The sequence below is a fragment of the Diorhabda sublineata genome, chromosome 8, assembly GCF_026230105.1.
Source record: "Diorhabda sublineata isolate icDioSubl1.1 chromosome 8, icDioSubl1.1, whole genome shotgun sequence".
Taxonomy (NCBI): domain Eukaryota; kingdom Metazoa; phylum Arthropoda; class Insecta; order Coleoptera; family Chrysomelidae; genus Diorhabda; species Diorhabda sublineata.
In genome coordinates, this window is record NC_079481.1 from 32140514 (window position 1) to 32159680 (window position 19167).

At 28.6% G+C, this 19167-nt stretch overlaps 1 protein-coding gene across 3 annotated transcripts in view; it reads left to right on the forward strand.

Moving 5' to 3' along the window:
* Positions 1-19167, forward strand: part of LOC130448201 (transducin beta-like protein 2) — a 60970-nt gene that overhangs the window by 2802 nt on the left and 39001 nt on the right. For 2 of the 3 annotated variants that reach the window (XM_056785468.1, XM_056785467.1), the window contains exon 3: positions 4208-10842. The exons of the other annotated variant lie outside the window; for it this stretch is intronic. In XM_056785468.1, coding sequence (XP_056641446.1) covers positions 4208-5622 — 1415 coding nt within the window. In that variant the 3' untranslated portion in view covers positions 5623-10842. Of the gene's footprint in view, positions 1-4207; positions 10843-19167 lie in introns of those variants that run through there. 3 annotated transcript variants of the gene reach the window in all.

The following is a 19167-nucleotide window of genomic DNA, read 5'->3' on the forward strand; positions in this document are numbered from 1 at the left end:
ACTATTTCATCTTAATTCAATTAAAATATTTTCTTCAATGTATACGTATAGAGTGTAATTTTGTTTCACTATCTACTAAACTGATTTTCTATTATAATCAGGGACTATCATCATTAGAAAATAATCAGCTTTAAACACCGATGAAAAGAGTTATACATAATGAAAATTACATTTGAATAAGTGAGTTAGATATTTAGTATTTACAAGTTATTTGATGAGATAATTTCATCAATCAGCAACGAGATACTTTTTTAAATTCAAAATATGAATTAATCGGAAAGTTTCAACTATTGAATTAAAAATTAAAAGGAAGGAGCAATTAACTAAAGTTGGGTGCATATGGCGGACGGTAATATTCGCTTCACCATAGGCGTGCTGTATAATTTTTTTTGGAGAAAATAATATTTTCATAATACAATTCCAATTAAATTTATTTTTACAAATGAAACTGAATGTAAAGTTTTAAAAATTCAAGAATACTTTTCTTAATTTTCTAATAATAATACATATCGTAAGAAAACTGTATTTATCTCAAAATTTACAAATTATACAGGAGAGCATTTCACAGTTCCAATTTGTAATTAACCGATGCCACGAAATCTACTGTATTTATAATTATTTTGGAATCAAAATTACTTGTTCTATGAGAATTTTTAATATCAAAAGCCTTTTCTACATGCGTTTATAAAAAGTTGTTTCTGTCGTGAATACTGGTCGTGGTCCTGGTCATACGGCTTCCGCTGTACCTTTTAAAACATTTATTTTTTTTATTCAACTGATATATCGATACTCGATCAAAACTTATGGCAGTTTTGTGCTTTAGGCGAGGCAGTGAGGTGAAGTACTGATACTTTTAATACTGTAGGATTATTATTTCAAACCTACAGATGTAATTATAAAAAAAATAACAAAAATCTTGATAATTATTATATTAAGAGCAAGTGACTGACATTTAACTTTTAGCTTTGAGGTTAGTTAAAAATATTTATCAGTGAAATGTTGATACACTTCTTGTAGGTGTCAAATTCATATGATTTGTTCTTTTGATTATGTTCGGGAAAATTAAAAACAATTTAACTATTTATTTTTATCATTATGGTAGGTACGCCTATGTCTTAACCTTGTTATTTATCAAAATATGAAAAGTTCGATTTTATATATTTGAAATTAATAAAAGCTAGAAAGAATAAAGAAAAAACAACTTACCTGTAAAAAGTGATCATCATTATATATTTTTATGAGTGTTAGAGCAGCTGCAAGCTACAAATCCAACCATATTATTTTCAATTTATTACTAAAGTTTTAACACTTAAGTCACTATTATAATCGATGCTAATGAACATAAAACTAAAAATATATTCAAAACCACTGTATACAATTAATAAAAATTTTCATTTTCATAGTATTCATCCCGACAGAGTTTCGAAAATCTTCATGATGTACGTGTTGATATTTCAGTTACTTATGTCAAACTTATACTTCTAACCAAATTTTATTGACACCCGTTCGTGAAATTTCGTTAGCAAACGGGAAGAGCCAATCAAATCTGTTTTCATCAGTCACGTGATACCACAATACAATTATTGCTTTAAGGATTTATAGGGTTAGGAATCTTTTATTTTAATTTTTCATCCTTAAAATATCCGTTAATTTCAAATAGAAATTAATATAAGTTCAAATATTGGATTGTTTTTATATATCTAAAGACGCAATTCCCGCTCAAAAGTTTACGAGGTAAAGTTGGCTGTGGATGACGTACGGAACATCACATATGAATCGACCATCTTAGAAACTATTATTAGCTCAATAACAGCGTTGCCAAGTTTAATTCGAATTTAGTCAAATTGATTAATAATCTTTACAAACGAATGAGAAAGAATAGGTAATTATTTGGAACAGGAAATTATTAAACGAAATCATAAAAAAACGTTAATTTATTTACATTTTGAAATCGGTTAATATGTCTTTACAGCCGCAGGTAATGATATCACAGATAAAAAACTTTTTCATAATTATTTACATTGTCTACAACAGGTCAATGACATTCGACTATCATATGAATTCAAAACAACAAATTGCTCTTTTTACCAAATGTTATTAACCTTTACACATTCAAAATTTATCGCAATCAAATCTATTAAAATTTTACGAATTTGACTATAATTTTATTACAGTGTACGAGTACCAATAATAATTTTTTTTATCTAATGTTCTCTTAAATAAAATATTTGAATTGGATAAGATAGTCCAGTGGATATATACGTTGATAAAGTACAAATAATAGATATATTTGGTTTCGCCGCCACTGGTTATCTAGGTTAAGAAATCGCTGATAAAATCGTTTGTATTGACATAAGCCTGCTTGATTTTATTTTTCACCTTCTAAATACGTTTTAAATTCACTTTATAGATAGCATACACACACAATGAAAAAAAAAATGATTTACGACAGATAAATCTACTTTTTGTTGACTTGAGAATATTAGAATTTTGCAAGCTATTATACGGGTTATTGACTGTATTCATAAGTCGTGAAGAGATTATAAATATTTACTATTTCTGCATTTTCTTTTTTAATTTGTTTAAGTTAGACATACGGAAAATGGAATGTTTGCATTACGTGGTTCAGATAAACATATAAAAAGATGGGTTAAGAAATTGAAGAAGAATTCAATTTTAATGCACATAGACAATATTCGCGTTGGGATAAAATCGGCAACGACTAGTTTTTACATAGACAAATATTAGGCTTATTTAGAACAATCGAAGAGTCGATTTTAAATTAAAAAGAGAAGAATTTATTATTGAACATAAGAAACGAAAGCATGTGGTGATAAAACTAGGAGGTTAAATGAATTGTTTTATATCATATTAACTTTGAACATATGATTTACAGTTTAAAAGTATCGAAAATATTGAAGGTAATATATTTATATCATTATAAACTATTGTTTACCGGGTGGTAACGAATTTTGATTAAATACATACAGTAGCGTACAAAGTTAAAGTTAAAAAATAAATTTTTATTAAATGTAAAAAGTTGTTAGTAGAGTCGGCTGTGAAATTGACAGCTGCGCATTAAATTGACTTTTAGTTGATGTTTATTAGTACAATTTTGACAATTTAAATGTCAATAAGTTAGTATATTAGTGAAATTCGTGAAGAAACACGATTTGTAAATCTAATAATATACAAAGTTTTTTCAAAAATATCTTGTATCTATTAAAAATATATAATATTAAAAAAATTTATATATTTACTAATATTTGAGTGAAATGATTTTTGTTTTAGAATAAAATAATTATAAAAAGTGCATTGAACTTAAAATTAGAAGGTTTTTGTTGGTTGAATTTAGATATTTTCGAATGTTTTATATGAAAAAATTTAGTTTCTTCTTTTCTATATTATTTACCTGAAGATGAAAATCAGATTATTCGAAATTTTGCTTTTCTTCTGCCGTATAAACGGTGGTAAATTAGTAAAAGTGGTAGCAAAATTTATAATCCTTTTAATAAAAAAAAAAAGAGTTGTTAGTCAAGGTATAACATTTTTCCTCGTTTTCAAGGACAAAAGTAACAATTATCAATTATTCTTCACAACTAGATGTTAGTCAATTTACAAAAATTGTTCTCGACCAGTCAATTTAGAAATATTGACGCCATCTTGGAAATCCGTGTTTATTTATAACGTGTAAGTTTTCTTATTTCAATATACATAAATGTAGTTTTTTATAGACATAATACATAATACAAAATTTAAATTATATTATGTACCAAACTAATCGAGTAATTAGGTATTGAAATTAATCATTTTTCTAACGATTTGACTCATGAGATGAAACTCCGTATTTAAAGGTTATCTATGGTCGGAAATACTTTAGTCATCGTTACAATATGGCGTCGGATTATTGTTTGGTTAAGGAATCGTTATTTTTTATAAATTATTATAGCGTAATTAAAATTATTTTTTTTTTTCAAATAAGAATATAGATAAATAGTAATAAAATACATTTTGTTTATATAAATAAATAGAACGTGTTGATAAAATTTATTTCTTCTGATTGTCATAGTTTTTTTTTTATCAATGTTTATGGTATATATTTGAAAGAAATCTATTTAAAGTGTATAAATAAAACGTGCTAGGTGATTATTGAAACTAATGAAGCGTTTTTGTGTACATAGTGATGAAATATTATTTTTGTGTGCAGAAGATCCTGACCCAGGAGGAAAGAAAGAAGCTGCTATTTCCGAAGAATCGAATAAAGACAACGTCGAACCGACCGACGAAAAATCCCCCCGTTGCCCGAAAGGTTTATCGAGGAGACAAAGAAAAAATCGTAAAAGAGACGATAGCTCGCCGCCGGGAAAACAAAAACTGAAAAAATCCAAACCGAAAAAATCGTCTACCCAACATCAAACTATTAATAACAATAAAAAAATCATGTCCAATCGATCTGATCAATGGGACATACCGGAAACGATGCTCTACGATCTCCTACAAAATTATTTGTTGTCTTTGGATCAAATGATGAGCATGGGGTATCCGATACAGACTACGGTGGATCCGGGAGCGGTGGCGATTTACAAGAGCCCCAGCGAACCGTGTAAACCCGCGAATAATACAATTTTCAACTTGAACGCGATGGAATTCGTACCGAGAAGCGATTGCAGTACTTCGGATAGCGGTCAAGGTTCTGCGGAGTCCGGCGACAGCGGGGACGAATCGACCGCCAGCAGTTGCAGTAGAAGTAGCCGCAGCAGTACCAGCAGCAGTTACTGCTCGTATTACGACATAAATAATTACACCGAGCAATCGTTAGTGCCCAGCAACTACGTTTACCATTCGAGGATATGTTGTAGATGCGAAACGAAATTTTACACAACCGAAACTGAATATATGACCCAAGAGGGATGCGTCTATCATTGGGGGAAGCTGCAAAGCGTTTTCGTCGATAGGAAACCGCAGGTGGCTTACAGTTGTTGCAGCCGATCGGCGGGAACTCCGGGATGCACGGAAGGGAAATTTCACGTGTGGAACGGGGTGACGATGGGAATGAACGGATTTTTCGACGATTTTATATCGACTAAACCGAGGAGGAAGGTACCGCAAGAAGGACATTACGGCGTATACGCTCTCGATTGTGAAATGTGTTATACAGTGCGCGGTTTGGAAGTAACGAAAGTGACGGTGGTTGGAATAGGGGGGAAATTAGTGTACGACAGTTTCGTTAAACCTGATTGTGAAATAGTCGATTACAATACCAGATTTTCTGGTATAACGAAAAACGATATAACGAGTAATACGAAATCTTTGGCGGACGTACAAAAAGATTTGTTGAATTTTATAAACGCGAAAACTATTCTAATCGGACACGGTTTAGAAAATGATTTACGTGCTTTGAAGATCGTGCATTATACGGTTATCGATACGGCGCAGACTTTCCCCCATTACCACGGTTTGCCTTATAGGAGATCCTTGAAAAATCTCACTTCTACTATTTTGAAGAGGACTATACAAGGAAGCGTCGACGGACACGACAGTTACGAGGACGCCAACGCTTGCTTGGAACTAATGTTATGGAAGGTGAGAAAAGATTTGAAAAAACTTGCCGTTTATTCGTAATTATATTCCCCTCATTATTGCTTTTATTTATTAAAATGCTTCTCATTTATAAAAATCATTTCCTAGTTAGAAGGTAGAATGCATAACTAAAAATAATTATTGAATCTACGAATAATTAACGGAAAATGATTTCAGTGTAAATCCAATTAAGAAAAATTGGAATATCATTAGTTTCGGTGTACTTTTCGTAAAAGTTTTAAATTCAACTTCATAATTTGCTTTCGAATTAAAAATAATGAACAGAACCGTTTAAATTATTTCATATCCTATGATTTCAGTACTAATTTTTAATTAAAAAATGGATCTACCGATAATTTACAGGTTTTTCTACCATAAAAATAATAATTATAAGTATCAAAGTTGTCACCGTAATTATAATAGAAATATATAAATACCCCCTGCATTGAATCATAATAAGAATTGAAATACCATTAGTTTCGGTGTACTTTTCTTAAAAGTTTTGAAATCAACTTCATAATTTGCTTTCGAATTAAAAATAATGAATAGAACCGTTTAAATTATTTTATATCCTATGATTTCAGTACTAATTTTTAATTAAAAAATGGATCTACCGATAATTTACAGGTTTTTCTACCATAAAAATAATAATTATAAGTATCAAAGTTGTCACCGTAATTATAATAGAAATATATAAATACCTCCTGCATTGAATCATAATAAGAATTGAAATACCATTAGTTTCGGTGGACTTTTCGTAAAAGTTTTGAAATCAACTTCATAATTTGCTTTCGAATTAAAAATAATGAATAGAACTGTTTAAATTATTTTATATCCTATGATTTCAGTACTAATTTTTAATTAAAAAATGGATCTACGATAATTTACAGGTTTTTCTACCATAAAAATAATAATTATAAGTATCAAAGTTGTCACCGTAATTATAATAGAAATATATAAATACCTCCTGCATTGAATCATAATAAGAATTGAAATACCATTAGTTTCGGTGTACTTTTCTTAAAAGTTTTGAAATCAACTTCATAATTTGCTTTCGAATTAAAAATAATGAATAGAACCGTTTAAATTATTTTATATCCTATGATTTCAGTACTAATTTTTAATTAAAAAATGGATCTACCGATAATTTACAGGTTTTTCTACCATAAAAATAATAATTATAAGTATCAAAGTTGTCACCGTAATTATAATAGAAATATATAAATACCCCCTGCATTGAATCATAATAAGAATTGAAATACCATTAGTTTCGGTGTACTTTTCTTAAAAGTTTTGAAATCAACTTCATAATTTGCTTTCGAATTAAAAATAATGAATAGAACCGTTTAAATTATTTTATATCCTATGATTTCAGTACTAATTTTTAATTAAAAAATGGATCTACCGATAATTTACAGGTTTTTCTACCATAAAAATAATAATTATAAGTATCAAAGTTGTCACCGTAATTATAATAGAAATATATAAATACCTCCTGCATTGAATCATAATAAGAATTGAAATACCATTAGTTTCGGTGGACTTTTCGTAAAAGTTTTGAAATCAACTTCATAATTTGCTTTCGAATTAAAAATAATGAATAGAACTGTTTAAATTATTTTATATCCTATGATTTCAGTACTAATTTTTAATTAAAAAATGGATCTACGATAATTTACAGGTTTTTCTACCATAAAAATAATAATTATAAGTATCAAAGTTGTCACCGTAATTATAATAGAAATATATAAATACCTCCTGCATTGAATCATAATAAGAATTGAAATACCATTAGTTTCGGTGGACTTTTCGTAAAAGTTTTGAAATCAACTTCATAATTTGCTTTCGAATTAAAAATAATGAATAGAACTGTTTAAATTATTTTATATCCTATGATTTCAGTACTAATTTTTAATTAAAAAATGGATCTACCGATAATTTACAGGTTTTTCTACCATAAAAATAATAATTAAGTATCAAAGTTGTCACCGTAATTATAATAGAAATATATAAATACCTCCTGCATTGAATCATAATAAGAATTGAAATACCATTAGTTTCGGTGTACTTTTCTTAAAAGTTTTGAAATCAACTTCATAATTTGCTTTCGAATTAAAAATAATGAACAGAACTGTTTAAATTATTTTATATCCTATGATTTCAGTACCCGTTTAATTAAAAAATGGATCTACTGATAATTTACAGGTTTTTCTAGTAAAATGAGTTTTCCACCATAAATATAATAATTATAAGTATCAAAGTTGTCATCGTAATAATAATTAAAATATATAAATACCCCTGCACTTAATCATTATAATAAATGAACATTTTTTGAAAAGGAACTTGGTAAAAATTATTGAAACAAAGAATGGAAGAGAAAATACCAATTTTTTTTTTGAAAATATACATTATTACAGTATCTTTCGATATAAAATTTTCTCTACCCTAATTTATGTGTTCTTTCAGTAAAAATTTCGAAATTATATTCTTACTTTACTTTTAAATTGGAAATAATGTTAAAATCTGTCAAATTTGTTCAATATCTTATATTTTCAGTACTCATTTCAGACTTGTTTAGATACTTTTATACTCCCCTCGTTTTTTGATTCTTGAAAATCGAAAAATGATCCGATTTCGATGATTTTTTTTTCAATTTTCGTTTTTACGGCGGATTTACGAAAAAAAATTATGGGAATAAAAAAATTGATAACTTATATTGGTTTCAGGGTTTTAAATGTTCATTCACGTATTTGTTGATAACTTTTTTCCAAATAATCAAATGAAGTTGTTATATGTTTTTTTTTTCATAATCTAAACAAATAAACGAACAAATTGAAGAAAAAAACTATACAAAAATGTTGATTTATCATGATTCTATAATTAAAAATAATAATTCCTCTTAAAATTAACCTTTTCTCACATATAATAGTTTGTACCTTTTTTATTAAGTAATCATGTGATTGGTGGTATGGAGCTGTCAAAAGTCATCATCAATTGACATTTACGTGTTTATTTCATTGTATAAACATAACTTACCATTCGGTATTTCTTATGTTAATTTAATAATTGTTCTCGTTTTAATCCAGGGCCTAATCCATTTTCCCTTTGGTTTTTTCCGAGAATTAACTTTGTAAACATAATTATTTATACAAGAAATACCGCAGCACAAGCAGCCATTCATTTAAGTTCATAATACCATATGACACCGACACGATATTGGACTTATTGCGCAGAAATTAGCGCAGAAACTGTACATAAATATGATACGGGATGGTATTTCTGTACAGTATTCGATATCGAAAACTAGATGATCGTATTACATTATACAGTTTTTGTCAATATTGAAAATTATACAGAAAACAATATCGGTAGTTGCATAATGTCCATACTACCTTTAAACTATTGATTCATTTGAATTTAGATATTTTAAATAATTTCGTTTCTAGTAAACATAATATTTGTTAAATAGTAATTTTGATTAATGACAAAAAAAGTTGAAAATAAATATGCATTCCATTTACATTCAAGTAATCTGAGACTTCTGTATCTTAATCTCAGATAATTACGTCATTGCTCACAAATTCACCGTCTATTACAGCAAAAGAAACGACATATTCAAAATATTAGTATTTAAGAGATTATTTACATTAATAACTGTTTGTAATAATCTGACAACGCGATGTTCTTAACCTCACTTTCAATCTGAGTTTAAAAAAACTCACTATAAAGCATATACAATACTGTTCCTAATATTGTTTATATTCTCACAACTCTCAATTTTTTCAATATATACCTGTAAAATAATAAAGTTGCCCTAAGTTTACGTAATTTACTTATTATATGGATAAAACTGTAACCATATAATTGATACCACAAACTACACATTAAATTTTTATTCTACCTTCTAACTAAACGTTTAGATATACGAAAAACAATGTGATTCAATTATGAATTAAGAAATTTGTACGTTCCTTCAAATTTCTATTTATTTTTTTGATTATAGTGATAAAAAAAAGGAGAAAAGATTCTCGTGTTTTGTTGTACTGTGATGAACTTGTTTCTATTTTATTCGTTTGTTGTGGCAAGTATCAGTTTTTTTTTCGAAAAAACTATTTCGTTATAAAATTAATTTCTTCCATGCTAAAATTATCATGAAAATATTTATATACATGCACTTTTAATGTTATGTTCACTAGTGAATCAACGTAACAATTGCTTCTTCTTTTATAATTAAATATAAAATAATCTCAATGCCTTCATTTCAAAGACATAGTAATTCGAGTTGGCTGAAAATATATAATTTCTATATTCAAAAGTTGTGCTAATTTTAGAAAGAAACAGCCTCTAGTATAAAGTATAGCTATCTTTGTTCCGCTGTGCGCTGATTGGTCAAAAGAGATAGGGTGTAGAGAAATATATTTGTGGGAGGAGTAATATACAAGTAATTGAACACTTGACAGAGATAGCTATACCGTAACCTTCTTTCTATCTCCTTCTAATATTAGAACACGAAATTTATTGGAAGCGAAATTTAGTATTACTTTGTCTATGATTCACTCTGATTATCATTTAACTATACTTCAAAATATAACTTCTTCTTTTTTATGTTGAATATAAAATAATCATTCTGGCCTTCACTGTGATTTGATATTTGACTATAAATTCATCTATGGAATTGCCATTTTCAAGGTCATACAACTTTTACTGTACAAATTTTTCTGAAAATTCATAGTACTTGTAAATTTATTTGAAAGAAATAACCTAAAAACGATATTTTTTGTAAATCTAAAGACCGATTCATAAACTTGACTTTTATTTCTATTTTATTTTTTTTTTTTTCGTTTGTTTATAGTGGTTTATTTTGCTTTGCTTGTTTTTTAGCATAGTTGAGTGAATTTCATGATAATTTTGGATGGAAGATGAATTTTTTAATAAGGGATATAATATTTAATATATTTAATCATTTGTAACATCCAATATGACTCAATTTTGGCAGCTATCATTTTATAAAATGACATTATCAGTCTGAGTGCCGTGTTGAACAAAGTATGTCCCTAACTTGAAAATTTGTGTGCAATGTACAACAAATCGTTTATGATAATTAAGTAATTTTGTGATAATAGTTTTAAGGACTATTTTGTTAGGTCCCCGGCCGGGATTTCTTAATCATTACAATTTGTAAAATAATCTAATTGTTTCGACTGTAGATTTTCTATTTACAAATTTTCTACTTTCAGACATTCAATAAATCGTTTTATGTATTATATGAATTTTATTTATTTCCTCAATACTTTTCCTCATCCTTAAGTTCAATTATAATCGTTTAAAGACTCTGGTAACTAAAAAAGGTAAGTTTCTAATCAATTACCCTTCAAATTTATTATTCCATCCACATTTCAAAGGATGGGTGGAAAACGGAAGAAAATTATTAGAAGAGAACTAGAAAATTATAAAAAAATGATAAAGCATTCGAAATGAAGGTAGATAGGAGCAAAACCAATTATTGGGGCAACCTACAGGGGCTGAGACAGCAAAGACTTTCCTGGGAAAAAGTATCAGCCAAAAAATGTCATAATTGTTGGCAAAAATGAAAATATACAATAAAGAAATTACTTGCCATACATTTTCCTTCAAATTAACGTTTTTCCACTTCGAAATTCTCTTATTTCAAGTTTTGTTTTCGTAACACTACTCAAAATGTTAGGTTAGGAATTTGACGAGTTCGTTTCAACCACAAATATTTCCATAGAGCGTTCTAGAACACGTGACTTTGACAAATCTTCGAATTTTTTTATTAAATAAACGTACAAAAAGAAAGTATTAATATTCCAAGTATAATATATATCAACACAACGTTCAGCAAGTTTTTTGTTGTATTTTAGAATGTGTTAGCAATTATATCAGGCATATACTTAGTTTTTATTGACTTCCTGAAATTCTCACTTATGAAAATCAACTTTGGCACGTGTAAGAGAAAAATAGTTGGATGCTATAAACAGGGCGGGCATAACCCAAAACAAAAATAAAGTATACATTTTATAAAAGTTTTTGTTTGTATCAAAGCACAACTCTGTCTCTAATTCTAATTAGTTTTAAAACTATGGACATGAACAACTTCACAAATTTAAACTCGAAAATTAGCAAATTGATACATAAACAACTTTTTGAGTTTATGTTCTGATATTGTTAGAAAAATAACATTTTTGGTCAACATTGATTAAAAATAAACAAATAACATTCTTTATAAACTTGTTTTATACATTCAAGCCCAAAGTTTTACGTACATTTTGAAAACTTTTTTAATTTGGTATTGGTACTAACATGACTGTAATAAAATTGTAGAATATACATTTGGAGTTTGGTTTTATCCAAAAATGAAACGTAAATAGTTATAATATATAACATACAGATAGTCCACTGCAAGTAACTGTATCAATAAAATATTATAAACTAATATTTTGTTCAAAGGATAAAACAAACGGTTTTTATTTTACGACTAGTTCCATATATTTCACTATAATACAAAACTTTTTTTGGTTCATTAGTAACGGTGAAAACAATAAAAAATTCTTGTACCTTAATTATTGTCAAATCAGGTGATTTTATACGTGTTCAAACAATGAATCACATTTCAGAAATGAAATCATTAAGTAAATTTATCGTGAAGATATAAAACAATGTATAAAGGCAATTATTCAAACATAACCTAAAATAACATAAATCAAATGATAAATTCATTGAATTTCGTTATCAAAATGCATTGATAGAATATATTTTAATATTTTCAGAAAAATATTGAATTGAATAGTGGTTAACAAAACCTTGACCTTTATTACCAAATCTATAAAAAATTGGGTTTCGTGATTTCATTGCTATATCAGCTGTAACGACAAACATTGAATATTTCCAATGTTGCCGGATTTATACTTATAAATATATTATTGTTTTTTAGATTTTAGAACGTTTTGTTTTGTATGTTTATTGAAAATGAATTGTAATGACAAATTTATTGAATTAATAAAACAATAGAAAATAGATTTGAAATATTTATACAATCGTTTTGAATATTTCGCTGAGTAGAATTCATTATGGCAACGTATTAAAAATTGAGACGTCAATTAGGCCTTATATACTAGAATTTTATTTATTGAAAGACCTTGACTGTATAAGTGGTTATACTCGTGTCGATATTGAGATTCTGATAATGATACAAATTAGAGGTCTGTGAATTTAATAAATCAAATTGACTGATCTTTATATCTATAAGTTGAATTTACGCTTAGGTTACGTAAGAAGATATCGAAATTGAAATAAATTTCCAATATAATCATGATAAAAAAAAAGTTTTTTGTAATTATCAGTAAATAAACCATGTGATTTTATGACATATTTTGTCGATTTGTGATGTATTAATAGGAAATTTTAGTATAAACTAACCTAAAAATCGTGAAAATAACATTTTTAAAATATTGAAACAAATTTTCGTTCGTTTTACTGCTTCAAACAATCAATTCAACTGTAAAAAAAATCTATATTACATTTGAGCTCTAGTTTTGTGTGAAAATATACGGGTAGTAATAAAAATTACCTTTCCATCCAGGTTATTTGTGTAAAAAATCATTTATATCACCAGGAAACTTGATAAACTCTACATATTTTCAAATTTTATTTTAAATACGAGTATAAACTTTATTCTGAACGAATTTTATATTGGCAACTTAATTTATTATAGATTTTTTTGAAAAAATTCTTACATAGGCGTACTACACATTTATTTTGATAAACAACAATAAGAATTATTACATTTTTTATAAAATAAACTTCTAATTATACAACAAGGGTCGTATGGAAAGTTCTGGAAAACGGGAATTTCATATATACGCATGCGTTAACACCCATTTTGCTCGATTAAGGTTTACTTGAATGAATCAAAACTATATTGTAACAAAATGGCGCTTATTCGTTGTTTCTTCTTCTTTTATTGCAAAACGGGAATAAGAAACCATCCATATCGATTAGACAATTTAAGAACACGTCAAAACGTCAAAACAATCAATTTTTGTGAAAAAAAAAAAGAACTCGATTGACTTTAATTAGTATCAGCGTAGATAAAGTGATCAAAACTTAACTAAAGTTCCGCTATGGTGGCAAAAAGAGTGTTTCAACTCCATTGAATAAGTATAATGCCATTTCGCAATAATACTGGGAATAATAAGGTCTGAAATTCAACAAATAACACAGAAACTTACGACAAAAGTATTTATTTACCCTACGGTGGCCATTTTGGAATGGACATCAGCTGATTTTGGTAATTCGGGAGATTCTTCAATCTGAAAGCTATGAATAAATGTTTATTCAAAAAAAAAAAAACAAAAATCTACTGTAAATAATCTAGTTTATAATACTACTGAAATATAGAACAGTGCAGTTGTATATCGTGTATCGTTTTTTTTATTCATTACATTTGTATACATATTAAACGAGATTAATATGACAAATGACAGGCGTCATAATTAAGTGACGATTAATCGGTGACGTACCTCGTATCTATTAGTTAATTTTTTTATCGATGAAAACGAAATATACTGTTACTTTACAAATAGTGTTAATACAAATCCATTATCCATCACTTACACTAACAGTAAGAAGAATTAACTAACAATGGCGTGTACATTACCGTAAAATGTTGAATCAAAACAATTTCAATTTGTCAAATAGAAATAAATTTAATGCATTCTCGGTTCATTAGTAGATAATACATTTCATAATTTATAAATAAACAAAAATAACATTAACTAATATAACATTTTCTCCAATTTAAGGAACTTTCAAGTTTTTAAATCAACACAACTGGTTGGAATTGACGTATGACGTATGACTTTTGACGTGACGTTCAGATGAACATCGATTTAGTTTTATGTTTATAATATTTTTTTAATTTGTTTTGATATTATGAATTGTGGTATATTTATATAAATAGAAAAATTACGTAATACATATTTATTATTTTATGACGATCATGATTACGATTATTGTGATAATGATCGTGATCTACTGGTTTCTAATTATTCTATTCTTTCACGTTATCGGCATATCGAACTAGATTGGAAATGAATTAATAACGATTATTATGAACATCGTTACGTTAAAAAATAAATTACCGACGTCTATCGTATGAATAATTATAAATTACGAGTGTAAATTATTTTAAAAATTTGACATACAAAGTAAGAATTAATAATCGATCTCGATTCTTTGATCGATTAAAGAATCGATTCCATAAGAAATGTATTTGGCATCAAAGATGTCCGTGGTTTTTTATAATATTTAAATCATTAGTACACGTACAGTTTAATTTTCTCCTGTCACGTCTTAAACTAATAAAACAAACATAAAAACATATAAATAATCGTGGAAAACAAAGAAAGGTTAAGTGCATCACAAGGAAATGGAAATATATGCGCCGACTTTAAGGTTATACCATTGAGGAAGTCAACAATCTTCTCAAGTACTATTCAACTTTAAAAAATATGTAGAAAAAAACAAATTATTGTTTTTTATTTTGTAAAGCCTGAGCCTAAAACATTTTTCTAACTTCTGTGATGTGACAATCGTAATTTTCTTCGAGTTGTTACTTTTTTGAGGTTAGCAAACACGGAAATATCGCATCTAACCATATTTGCTTTATTGTTCGGTGCCCTTTTACCTCTTGGATCTAAATCTGGCGTATAGGGTTCATGAGGTAGCGATTCAAACGTAGCAACAACGAATTTGTGAGCTGGTGCCTTGTCTTGATGAAACGACACTTTCTTCGTAGCCAAATGCTCGATTTCCTTCACTATTGATGAAACTTGCTGTAAAGATGTTTTATTCAAGCAATTACCGCCATCTCTAGGTGAGGTTAGGTACTTTCGCCATGAGAATGCGCAGACTCAATACAACATTGATTGTACGAAAGTTATTGCTTAAGCCGATTTCACACGATGCGTTTCCAACGTTGGACGATGGTATAATTGGACGCTTCACGTGCGCATGTCATGTTTTGTTTCCAACGTTGCCAATATCATCAAGTTTATTTTAGAATAATTTACGCTGTTATAGTTTTGTCAACGTTGGAAAGTGAATGTTGACAGTATCGTGTAGTTTCGGCTTTAGTCTCCACGAAATTAATAATCTCGACAATTAAAATAACGAAATATTTTGTTTTCTTTGACTGATAAAAAAGCGAAACGTCATTTAAAAATGACTAAATTGTAACGGATGAAAATGATTAGGAAACAAAAATATTATTGACCCATTTACCTTATTTTATAGGTTAAACAAAGTCACTTTATCATCGAAATCAATTTCATTGTATCCGCTAAAAAGTTTACAATGATTTATATGTAAAGTAAATATCGGTTTAGATAAAAATAATATTATACGAGGGTTTCCGAAATATCGTTTCTTGAATATCTGTCGTACAAGATAAACCAACTAAAATTAAACTCTGGGGGACACAATTCGCCTAATGACAAATCCAAAAGGCCTAATCGGCTTTTCAAAGGACTTTGGTGACGTCAAATGGGGCACGACGGGCCTATCTGAAGGCCTATGTGCTTAACCATGAACTACAAACCCCGGGGGACTTTTTTTTGATGTCAGGTGATGTGACATGGATTCTCTGGACTATCAACGACAACATTCAATCCCGATCTAGCACCGAGTGATTTTTATCTTTTCCTGAAATGTGGCTTGGAGGGTAAACCTTCCAAACTACCAAAACCAAAATCATTGCGGTCACAAAATGGTATTTTAAACGGGATTCGAACCCTAGACCAGTAAATCCGGAGGTTGACGCTTTAGCCTATTTTGCTAAATCAATTTTGAACAATAATGAATCGATATTAAAGCAGAAAACTCACGACGACATTCTTAGGCTCGAGAAGAAGAACTAGGCGTGATGACAGTAAGTTTTTCATCTTCTGGAATGGTTAAAAAAACCGGTGCTTGTGTAAGCGTGAATTTAGTCACGTACTAGCTAAATAACCCAATTCATAACTTTGGAAAAACGATTTGTGTGGTTTCACTATGACTCGTCGAATGTCAAGACTATTAAGAACACGTTATTCGTGTACATACACCCTTAAATACTAATCCTATTGTATACACAAACTATAATTAATTATATTTATGGTCGTTAGAGCCAAATCAATACGAAACAAAGGGTAAGTTACTGGAACTAAGGGACGTATGGAATCGCTTAACTACGGCGTTGGCTCCCGTCAGGAAACGGTCGGTTTACAATAAATCTTAACGTATATAAAAGTAACTAGAAGTTAGATAGGTAAATTAGGTAATCCGAGACGAATTAAAGTGGTGGGATACACTAACAATAATAAGACATGAAGGAAAGTTATAAACGAACAAACCCACATATTGGTGAAGCTTATACAAGCGTGTTAAAAATATTTTTGTTGAGTATTATTAATAATTATAATAAATGACTATTATTTTTAATTAATTACAACGATTAAGTATATTAAACGATAATTTTTGTGGTGAAATTCAATCTCTAAACAAATTAAAACTTTTCCATTAATAAAATGCGCATTTTTCGAAATTTCAAATACATAAAAATAAACAATTTGGAACAAGTATCGAAACCCGTTGAATTTACGTGTTAACGATCCTTCGAAAAACAGTTAGACAGACATTAGATGTTTTTTTCCAAACTATTTTGTTTGTTTATATTTGGTATGCATTTAAACAAACTAATTTTAAAGTTCGTTGACTGAAATTCATCGAAAAATGGTAGTTCGAATAAAACGAAAGAGGTGCACGACTTTCAATGACCTTGTTAATAAAAATATCGATAGTATGTTATTTTTTAAGAGACGTTTAACGAATTATACAGGGCCACTGAGTATATTTCGTATAATATCGAATTTTATATCACATTATCGGGAATTATCTTAAATACGAGGTTAGTCCCAGAAGTACCTGGACTAGTAAAGAAAACACAACGATTTTGGAGAAAAATATATTTAATTTTGAACGTTAGCTCTTCATTGTTGGAAAATATTTCTTCCACGAGCTATTTTTCCAAGTCTTGGAACAGAATAATCCGAGGGGGTTACTATTTGGTTGGATAGATCCCTAAGCTTGACGTAGTTCACATTTTTCAACACCAAAATACTTCACGCAGAAGCATTTATCGTTATAGCCGAAGATGAAGAAGGAACGCCATGTCTGAACCTCCCATACAGTTGAAAATCGAAAATTTCCATCCGAGACTGACTTATGTCCAGCGTACTGGCTAATTTGGTGACTGCTTGAGCAGCTTTATCACTTGTTGTATCAATTTTTATGTAGAATTTTCATTTGTATCTTTTCTGTATAATGGTTGACGTTTCATGGCTGACTGATGGTGGTGGGTCAGGTAAATAACGTTTCGTATTGATTGATCCTCCATCACAAAGAATTAAAAATAACGGAGGTATTTTTCAGATCATATACTGTGAATCCTCTTCTTTCTACAATGTTCTGATTTCTTAAAAGTCTTCATCGATCTGAAGTTCCTGTTCCGAATACTACTGACTGCGCCAATTACAAATTTAACCTTCGAAAATTCGTTTTTAAAACCTTTATTAATACAAAAAAACACGTTTTATTATTTTATAAGCGATTCAACTTGATTATTTTAACAATTGAATTAAATAACGTTCATTGAAAGGTATTTCAACAGTCCTTTTTATAGTAAAATAAACGCTGACACATTCGTGACCACACCAATCCTACTGACCGCGCCAATTATAAATTTAACCTTCGAAAAATCGTTTTTAAAACCTTTATTAATACAAAAAAACACGTTTTACTACTTTATGAGCGATTCAACTTGATTATTTTTACAATTGCATTGAATAATTTTCATTGAAAGGTATTTCAACAGTCCTATTTTATATAAAAATAAACGCTGACACATTAGTGACCGCACGAATCCTACTGACTGCGTCAATTATAAATTTAACCTTCGAAAAATCGTTTTTAAAACCTTTATTAATACAAAAATACACGTTTTATTATTTAATAAGCGATTGAACTTTATTATTTTTACAATTGCATTAAATAACATTCATTAAAAGGTATTTCAACAGTTCTTTTTATAGAAAAATAAACGCTGACACATTAGTGACCGCACGAATCCTACTGACTGCGCCAATTATAAATTTAACCTTCGAAAAATGGTTTTTGAAAACTTTATTAATACAAAAAAACACGTTTTATTATTTTATAAGCGATTCAACTTGATTATTTTTACAATTGAATTAAATAACGTTCATTGAAAGGTATTTCAACAGTCCTTTTTATAGAAAAATAAACGCTGACACATTAGTGACCGCACGAATCCTACTGACTGCGTCAATTATAAATTTAACCTTCGAAAAATCGTTTTTAAAACCTTTATTAATACAAAAAAACACGTTTTATTATTTTATAAGCAATTCAACTTGAATTAACTAAGATTTTATAGTAAAATAAACGCTGACACATTAGTGACCGCACGAATCCTACTGACTGCGCCAATTATAAATTTAACCTTCGAAA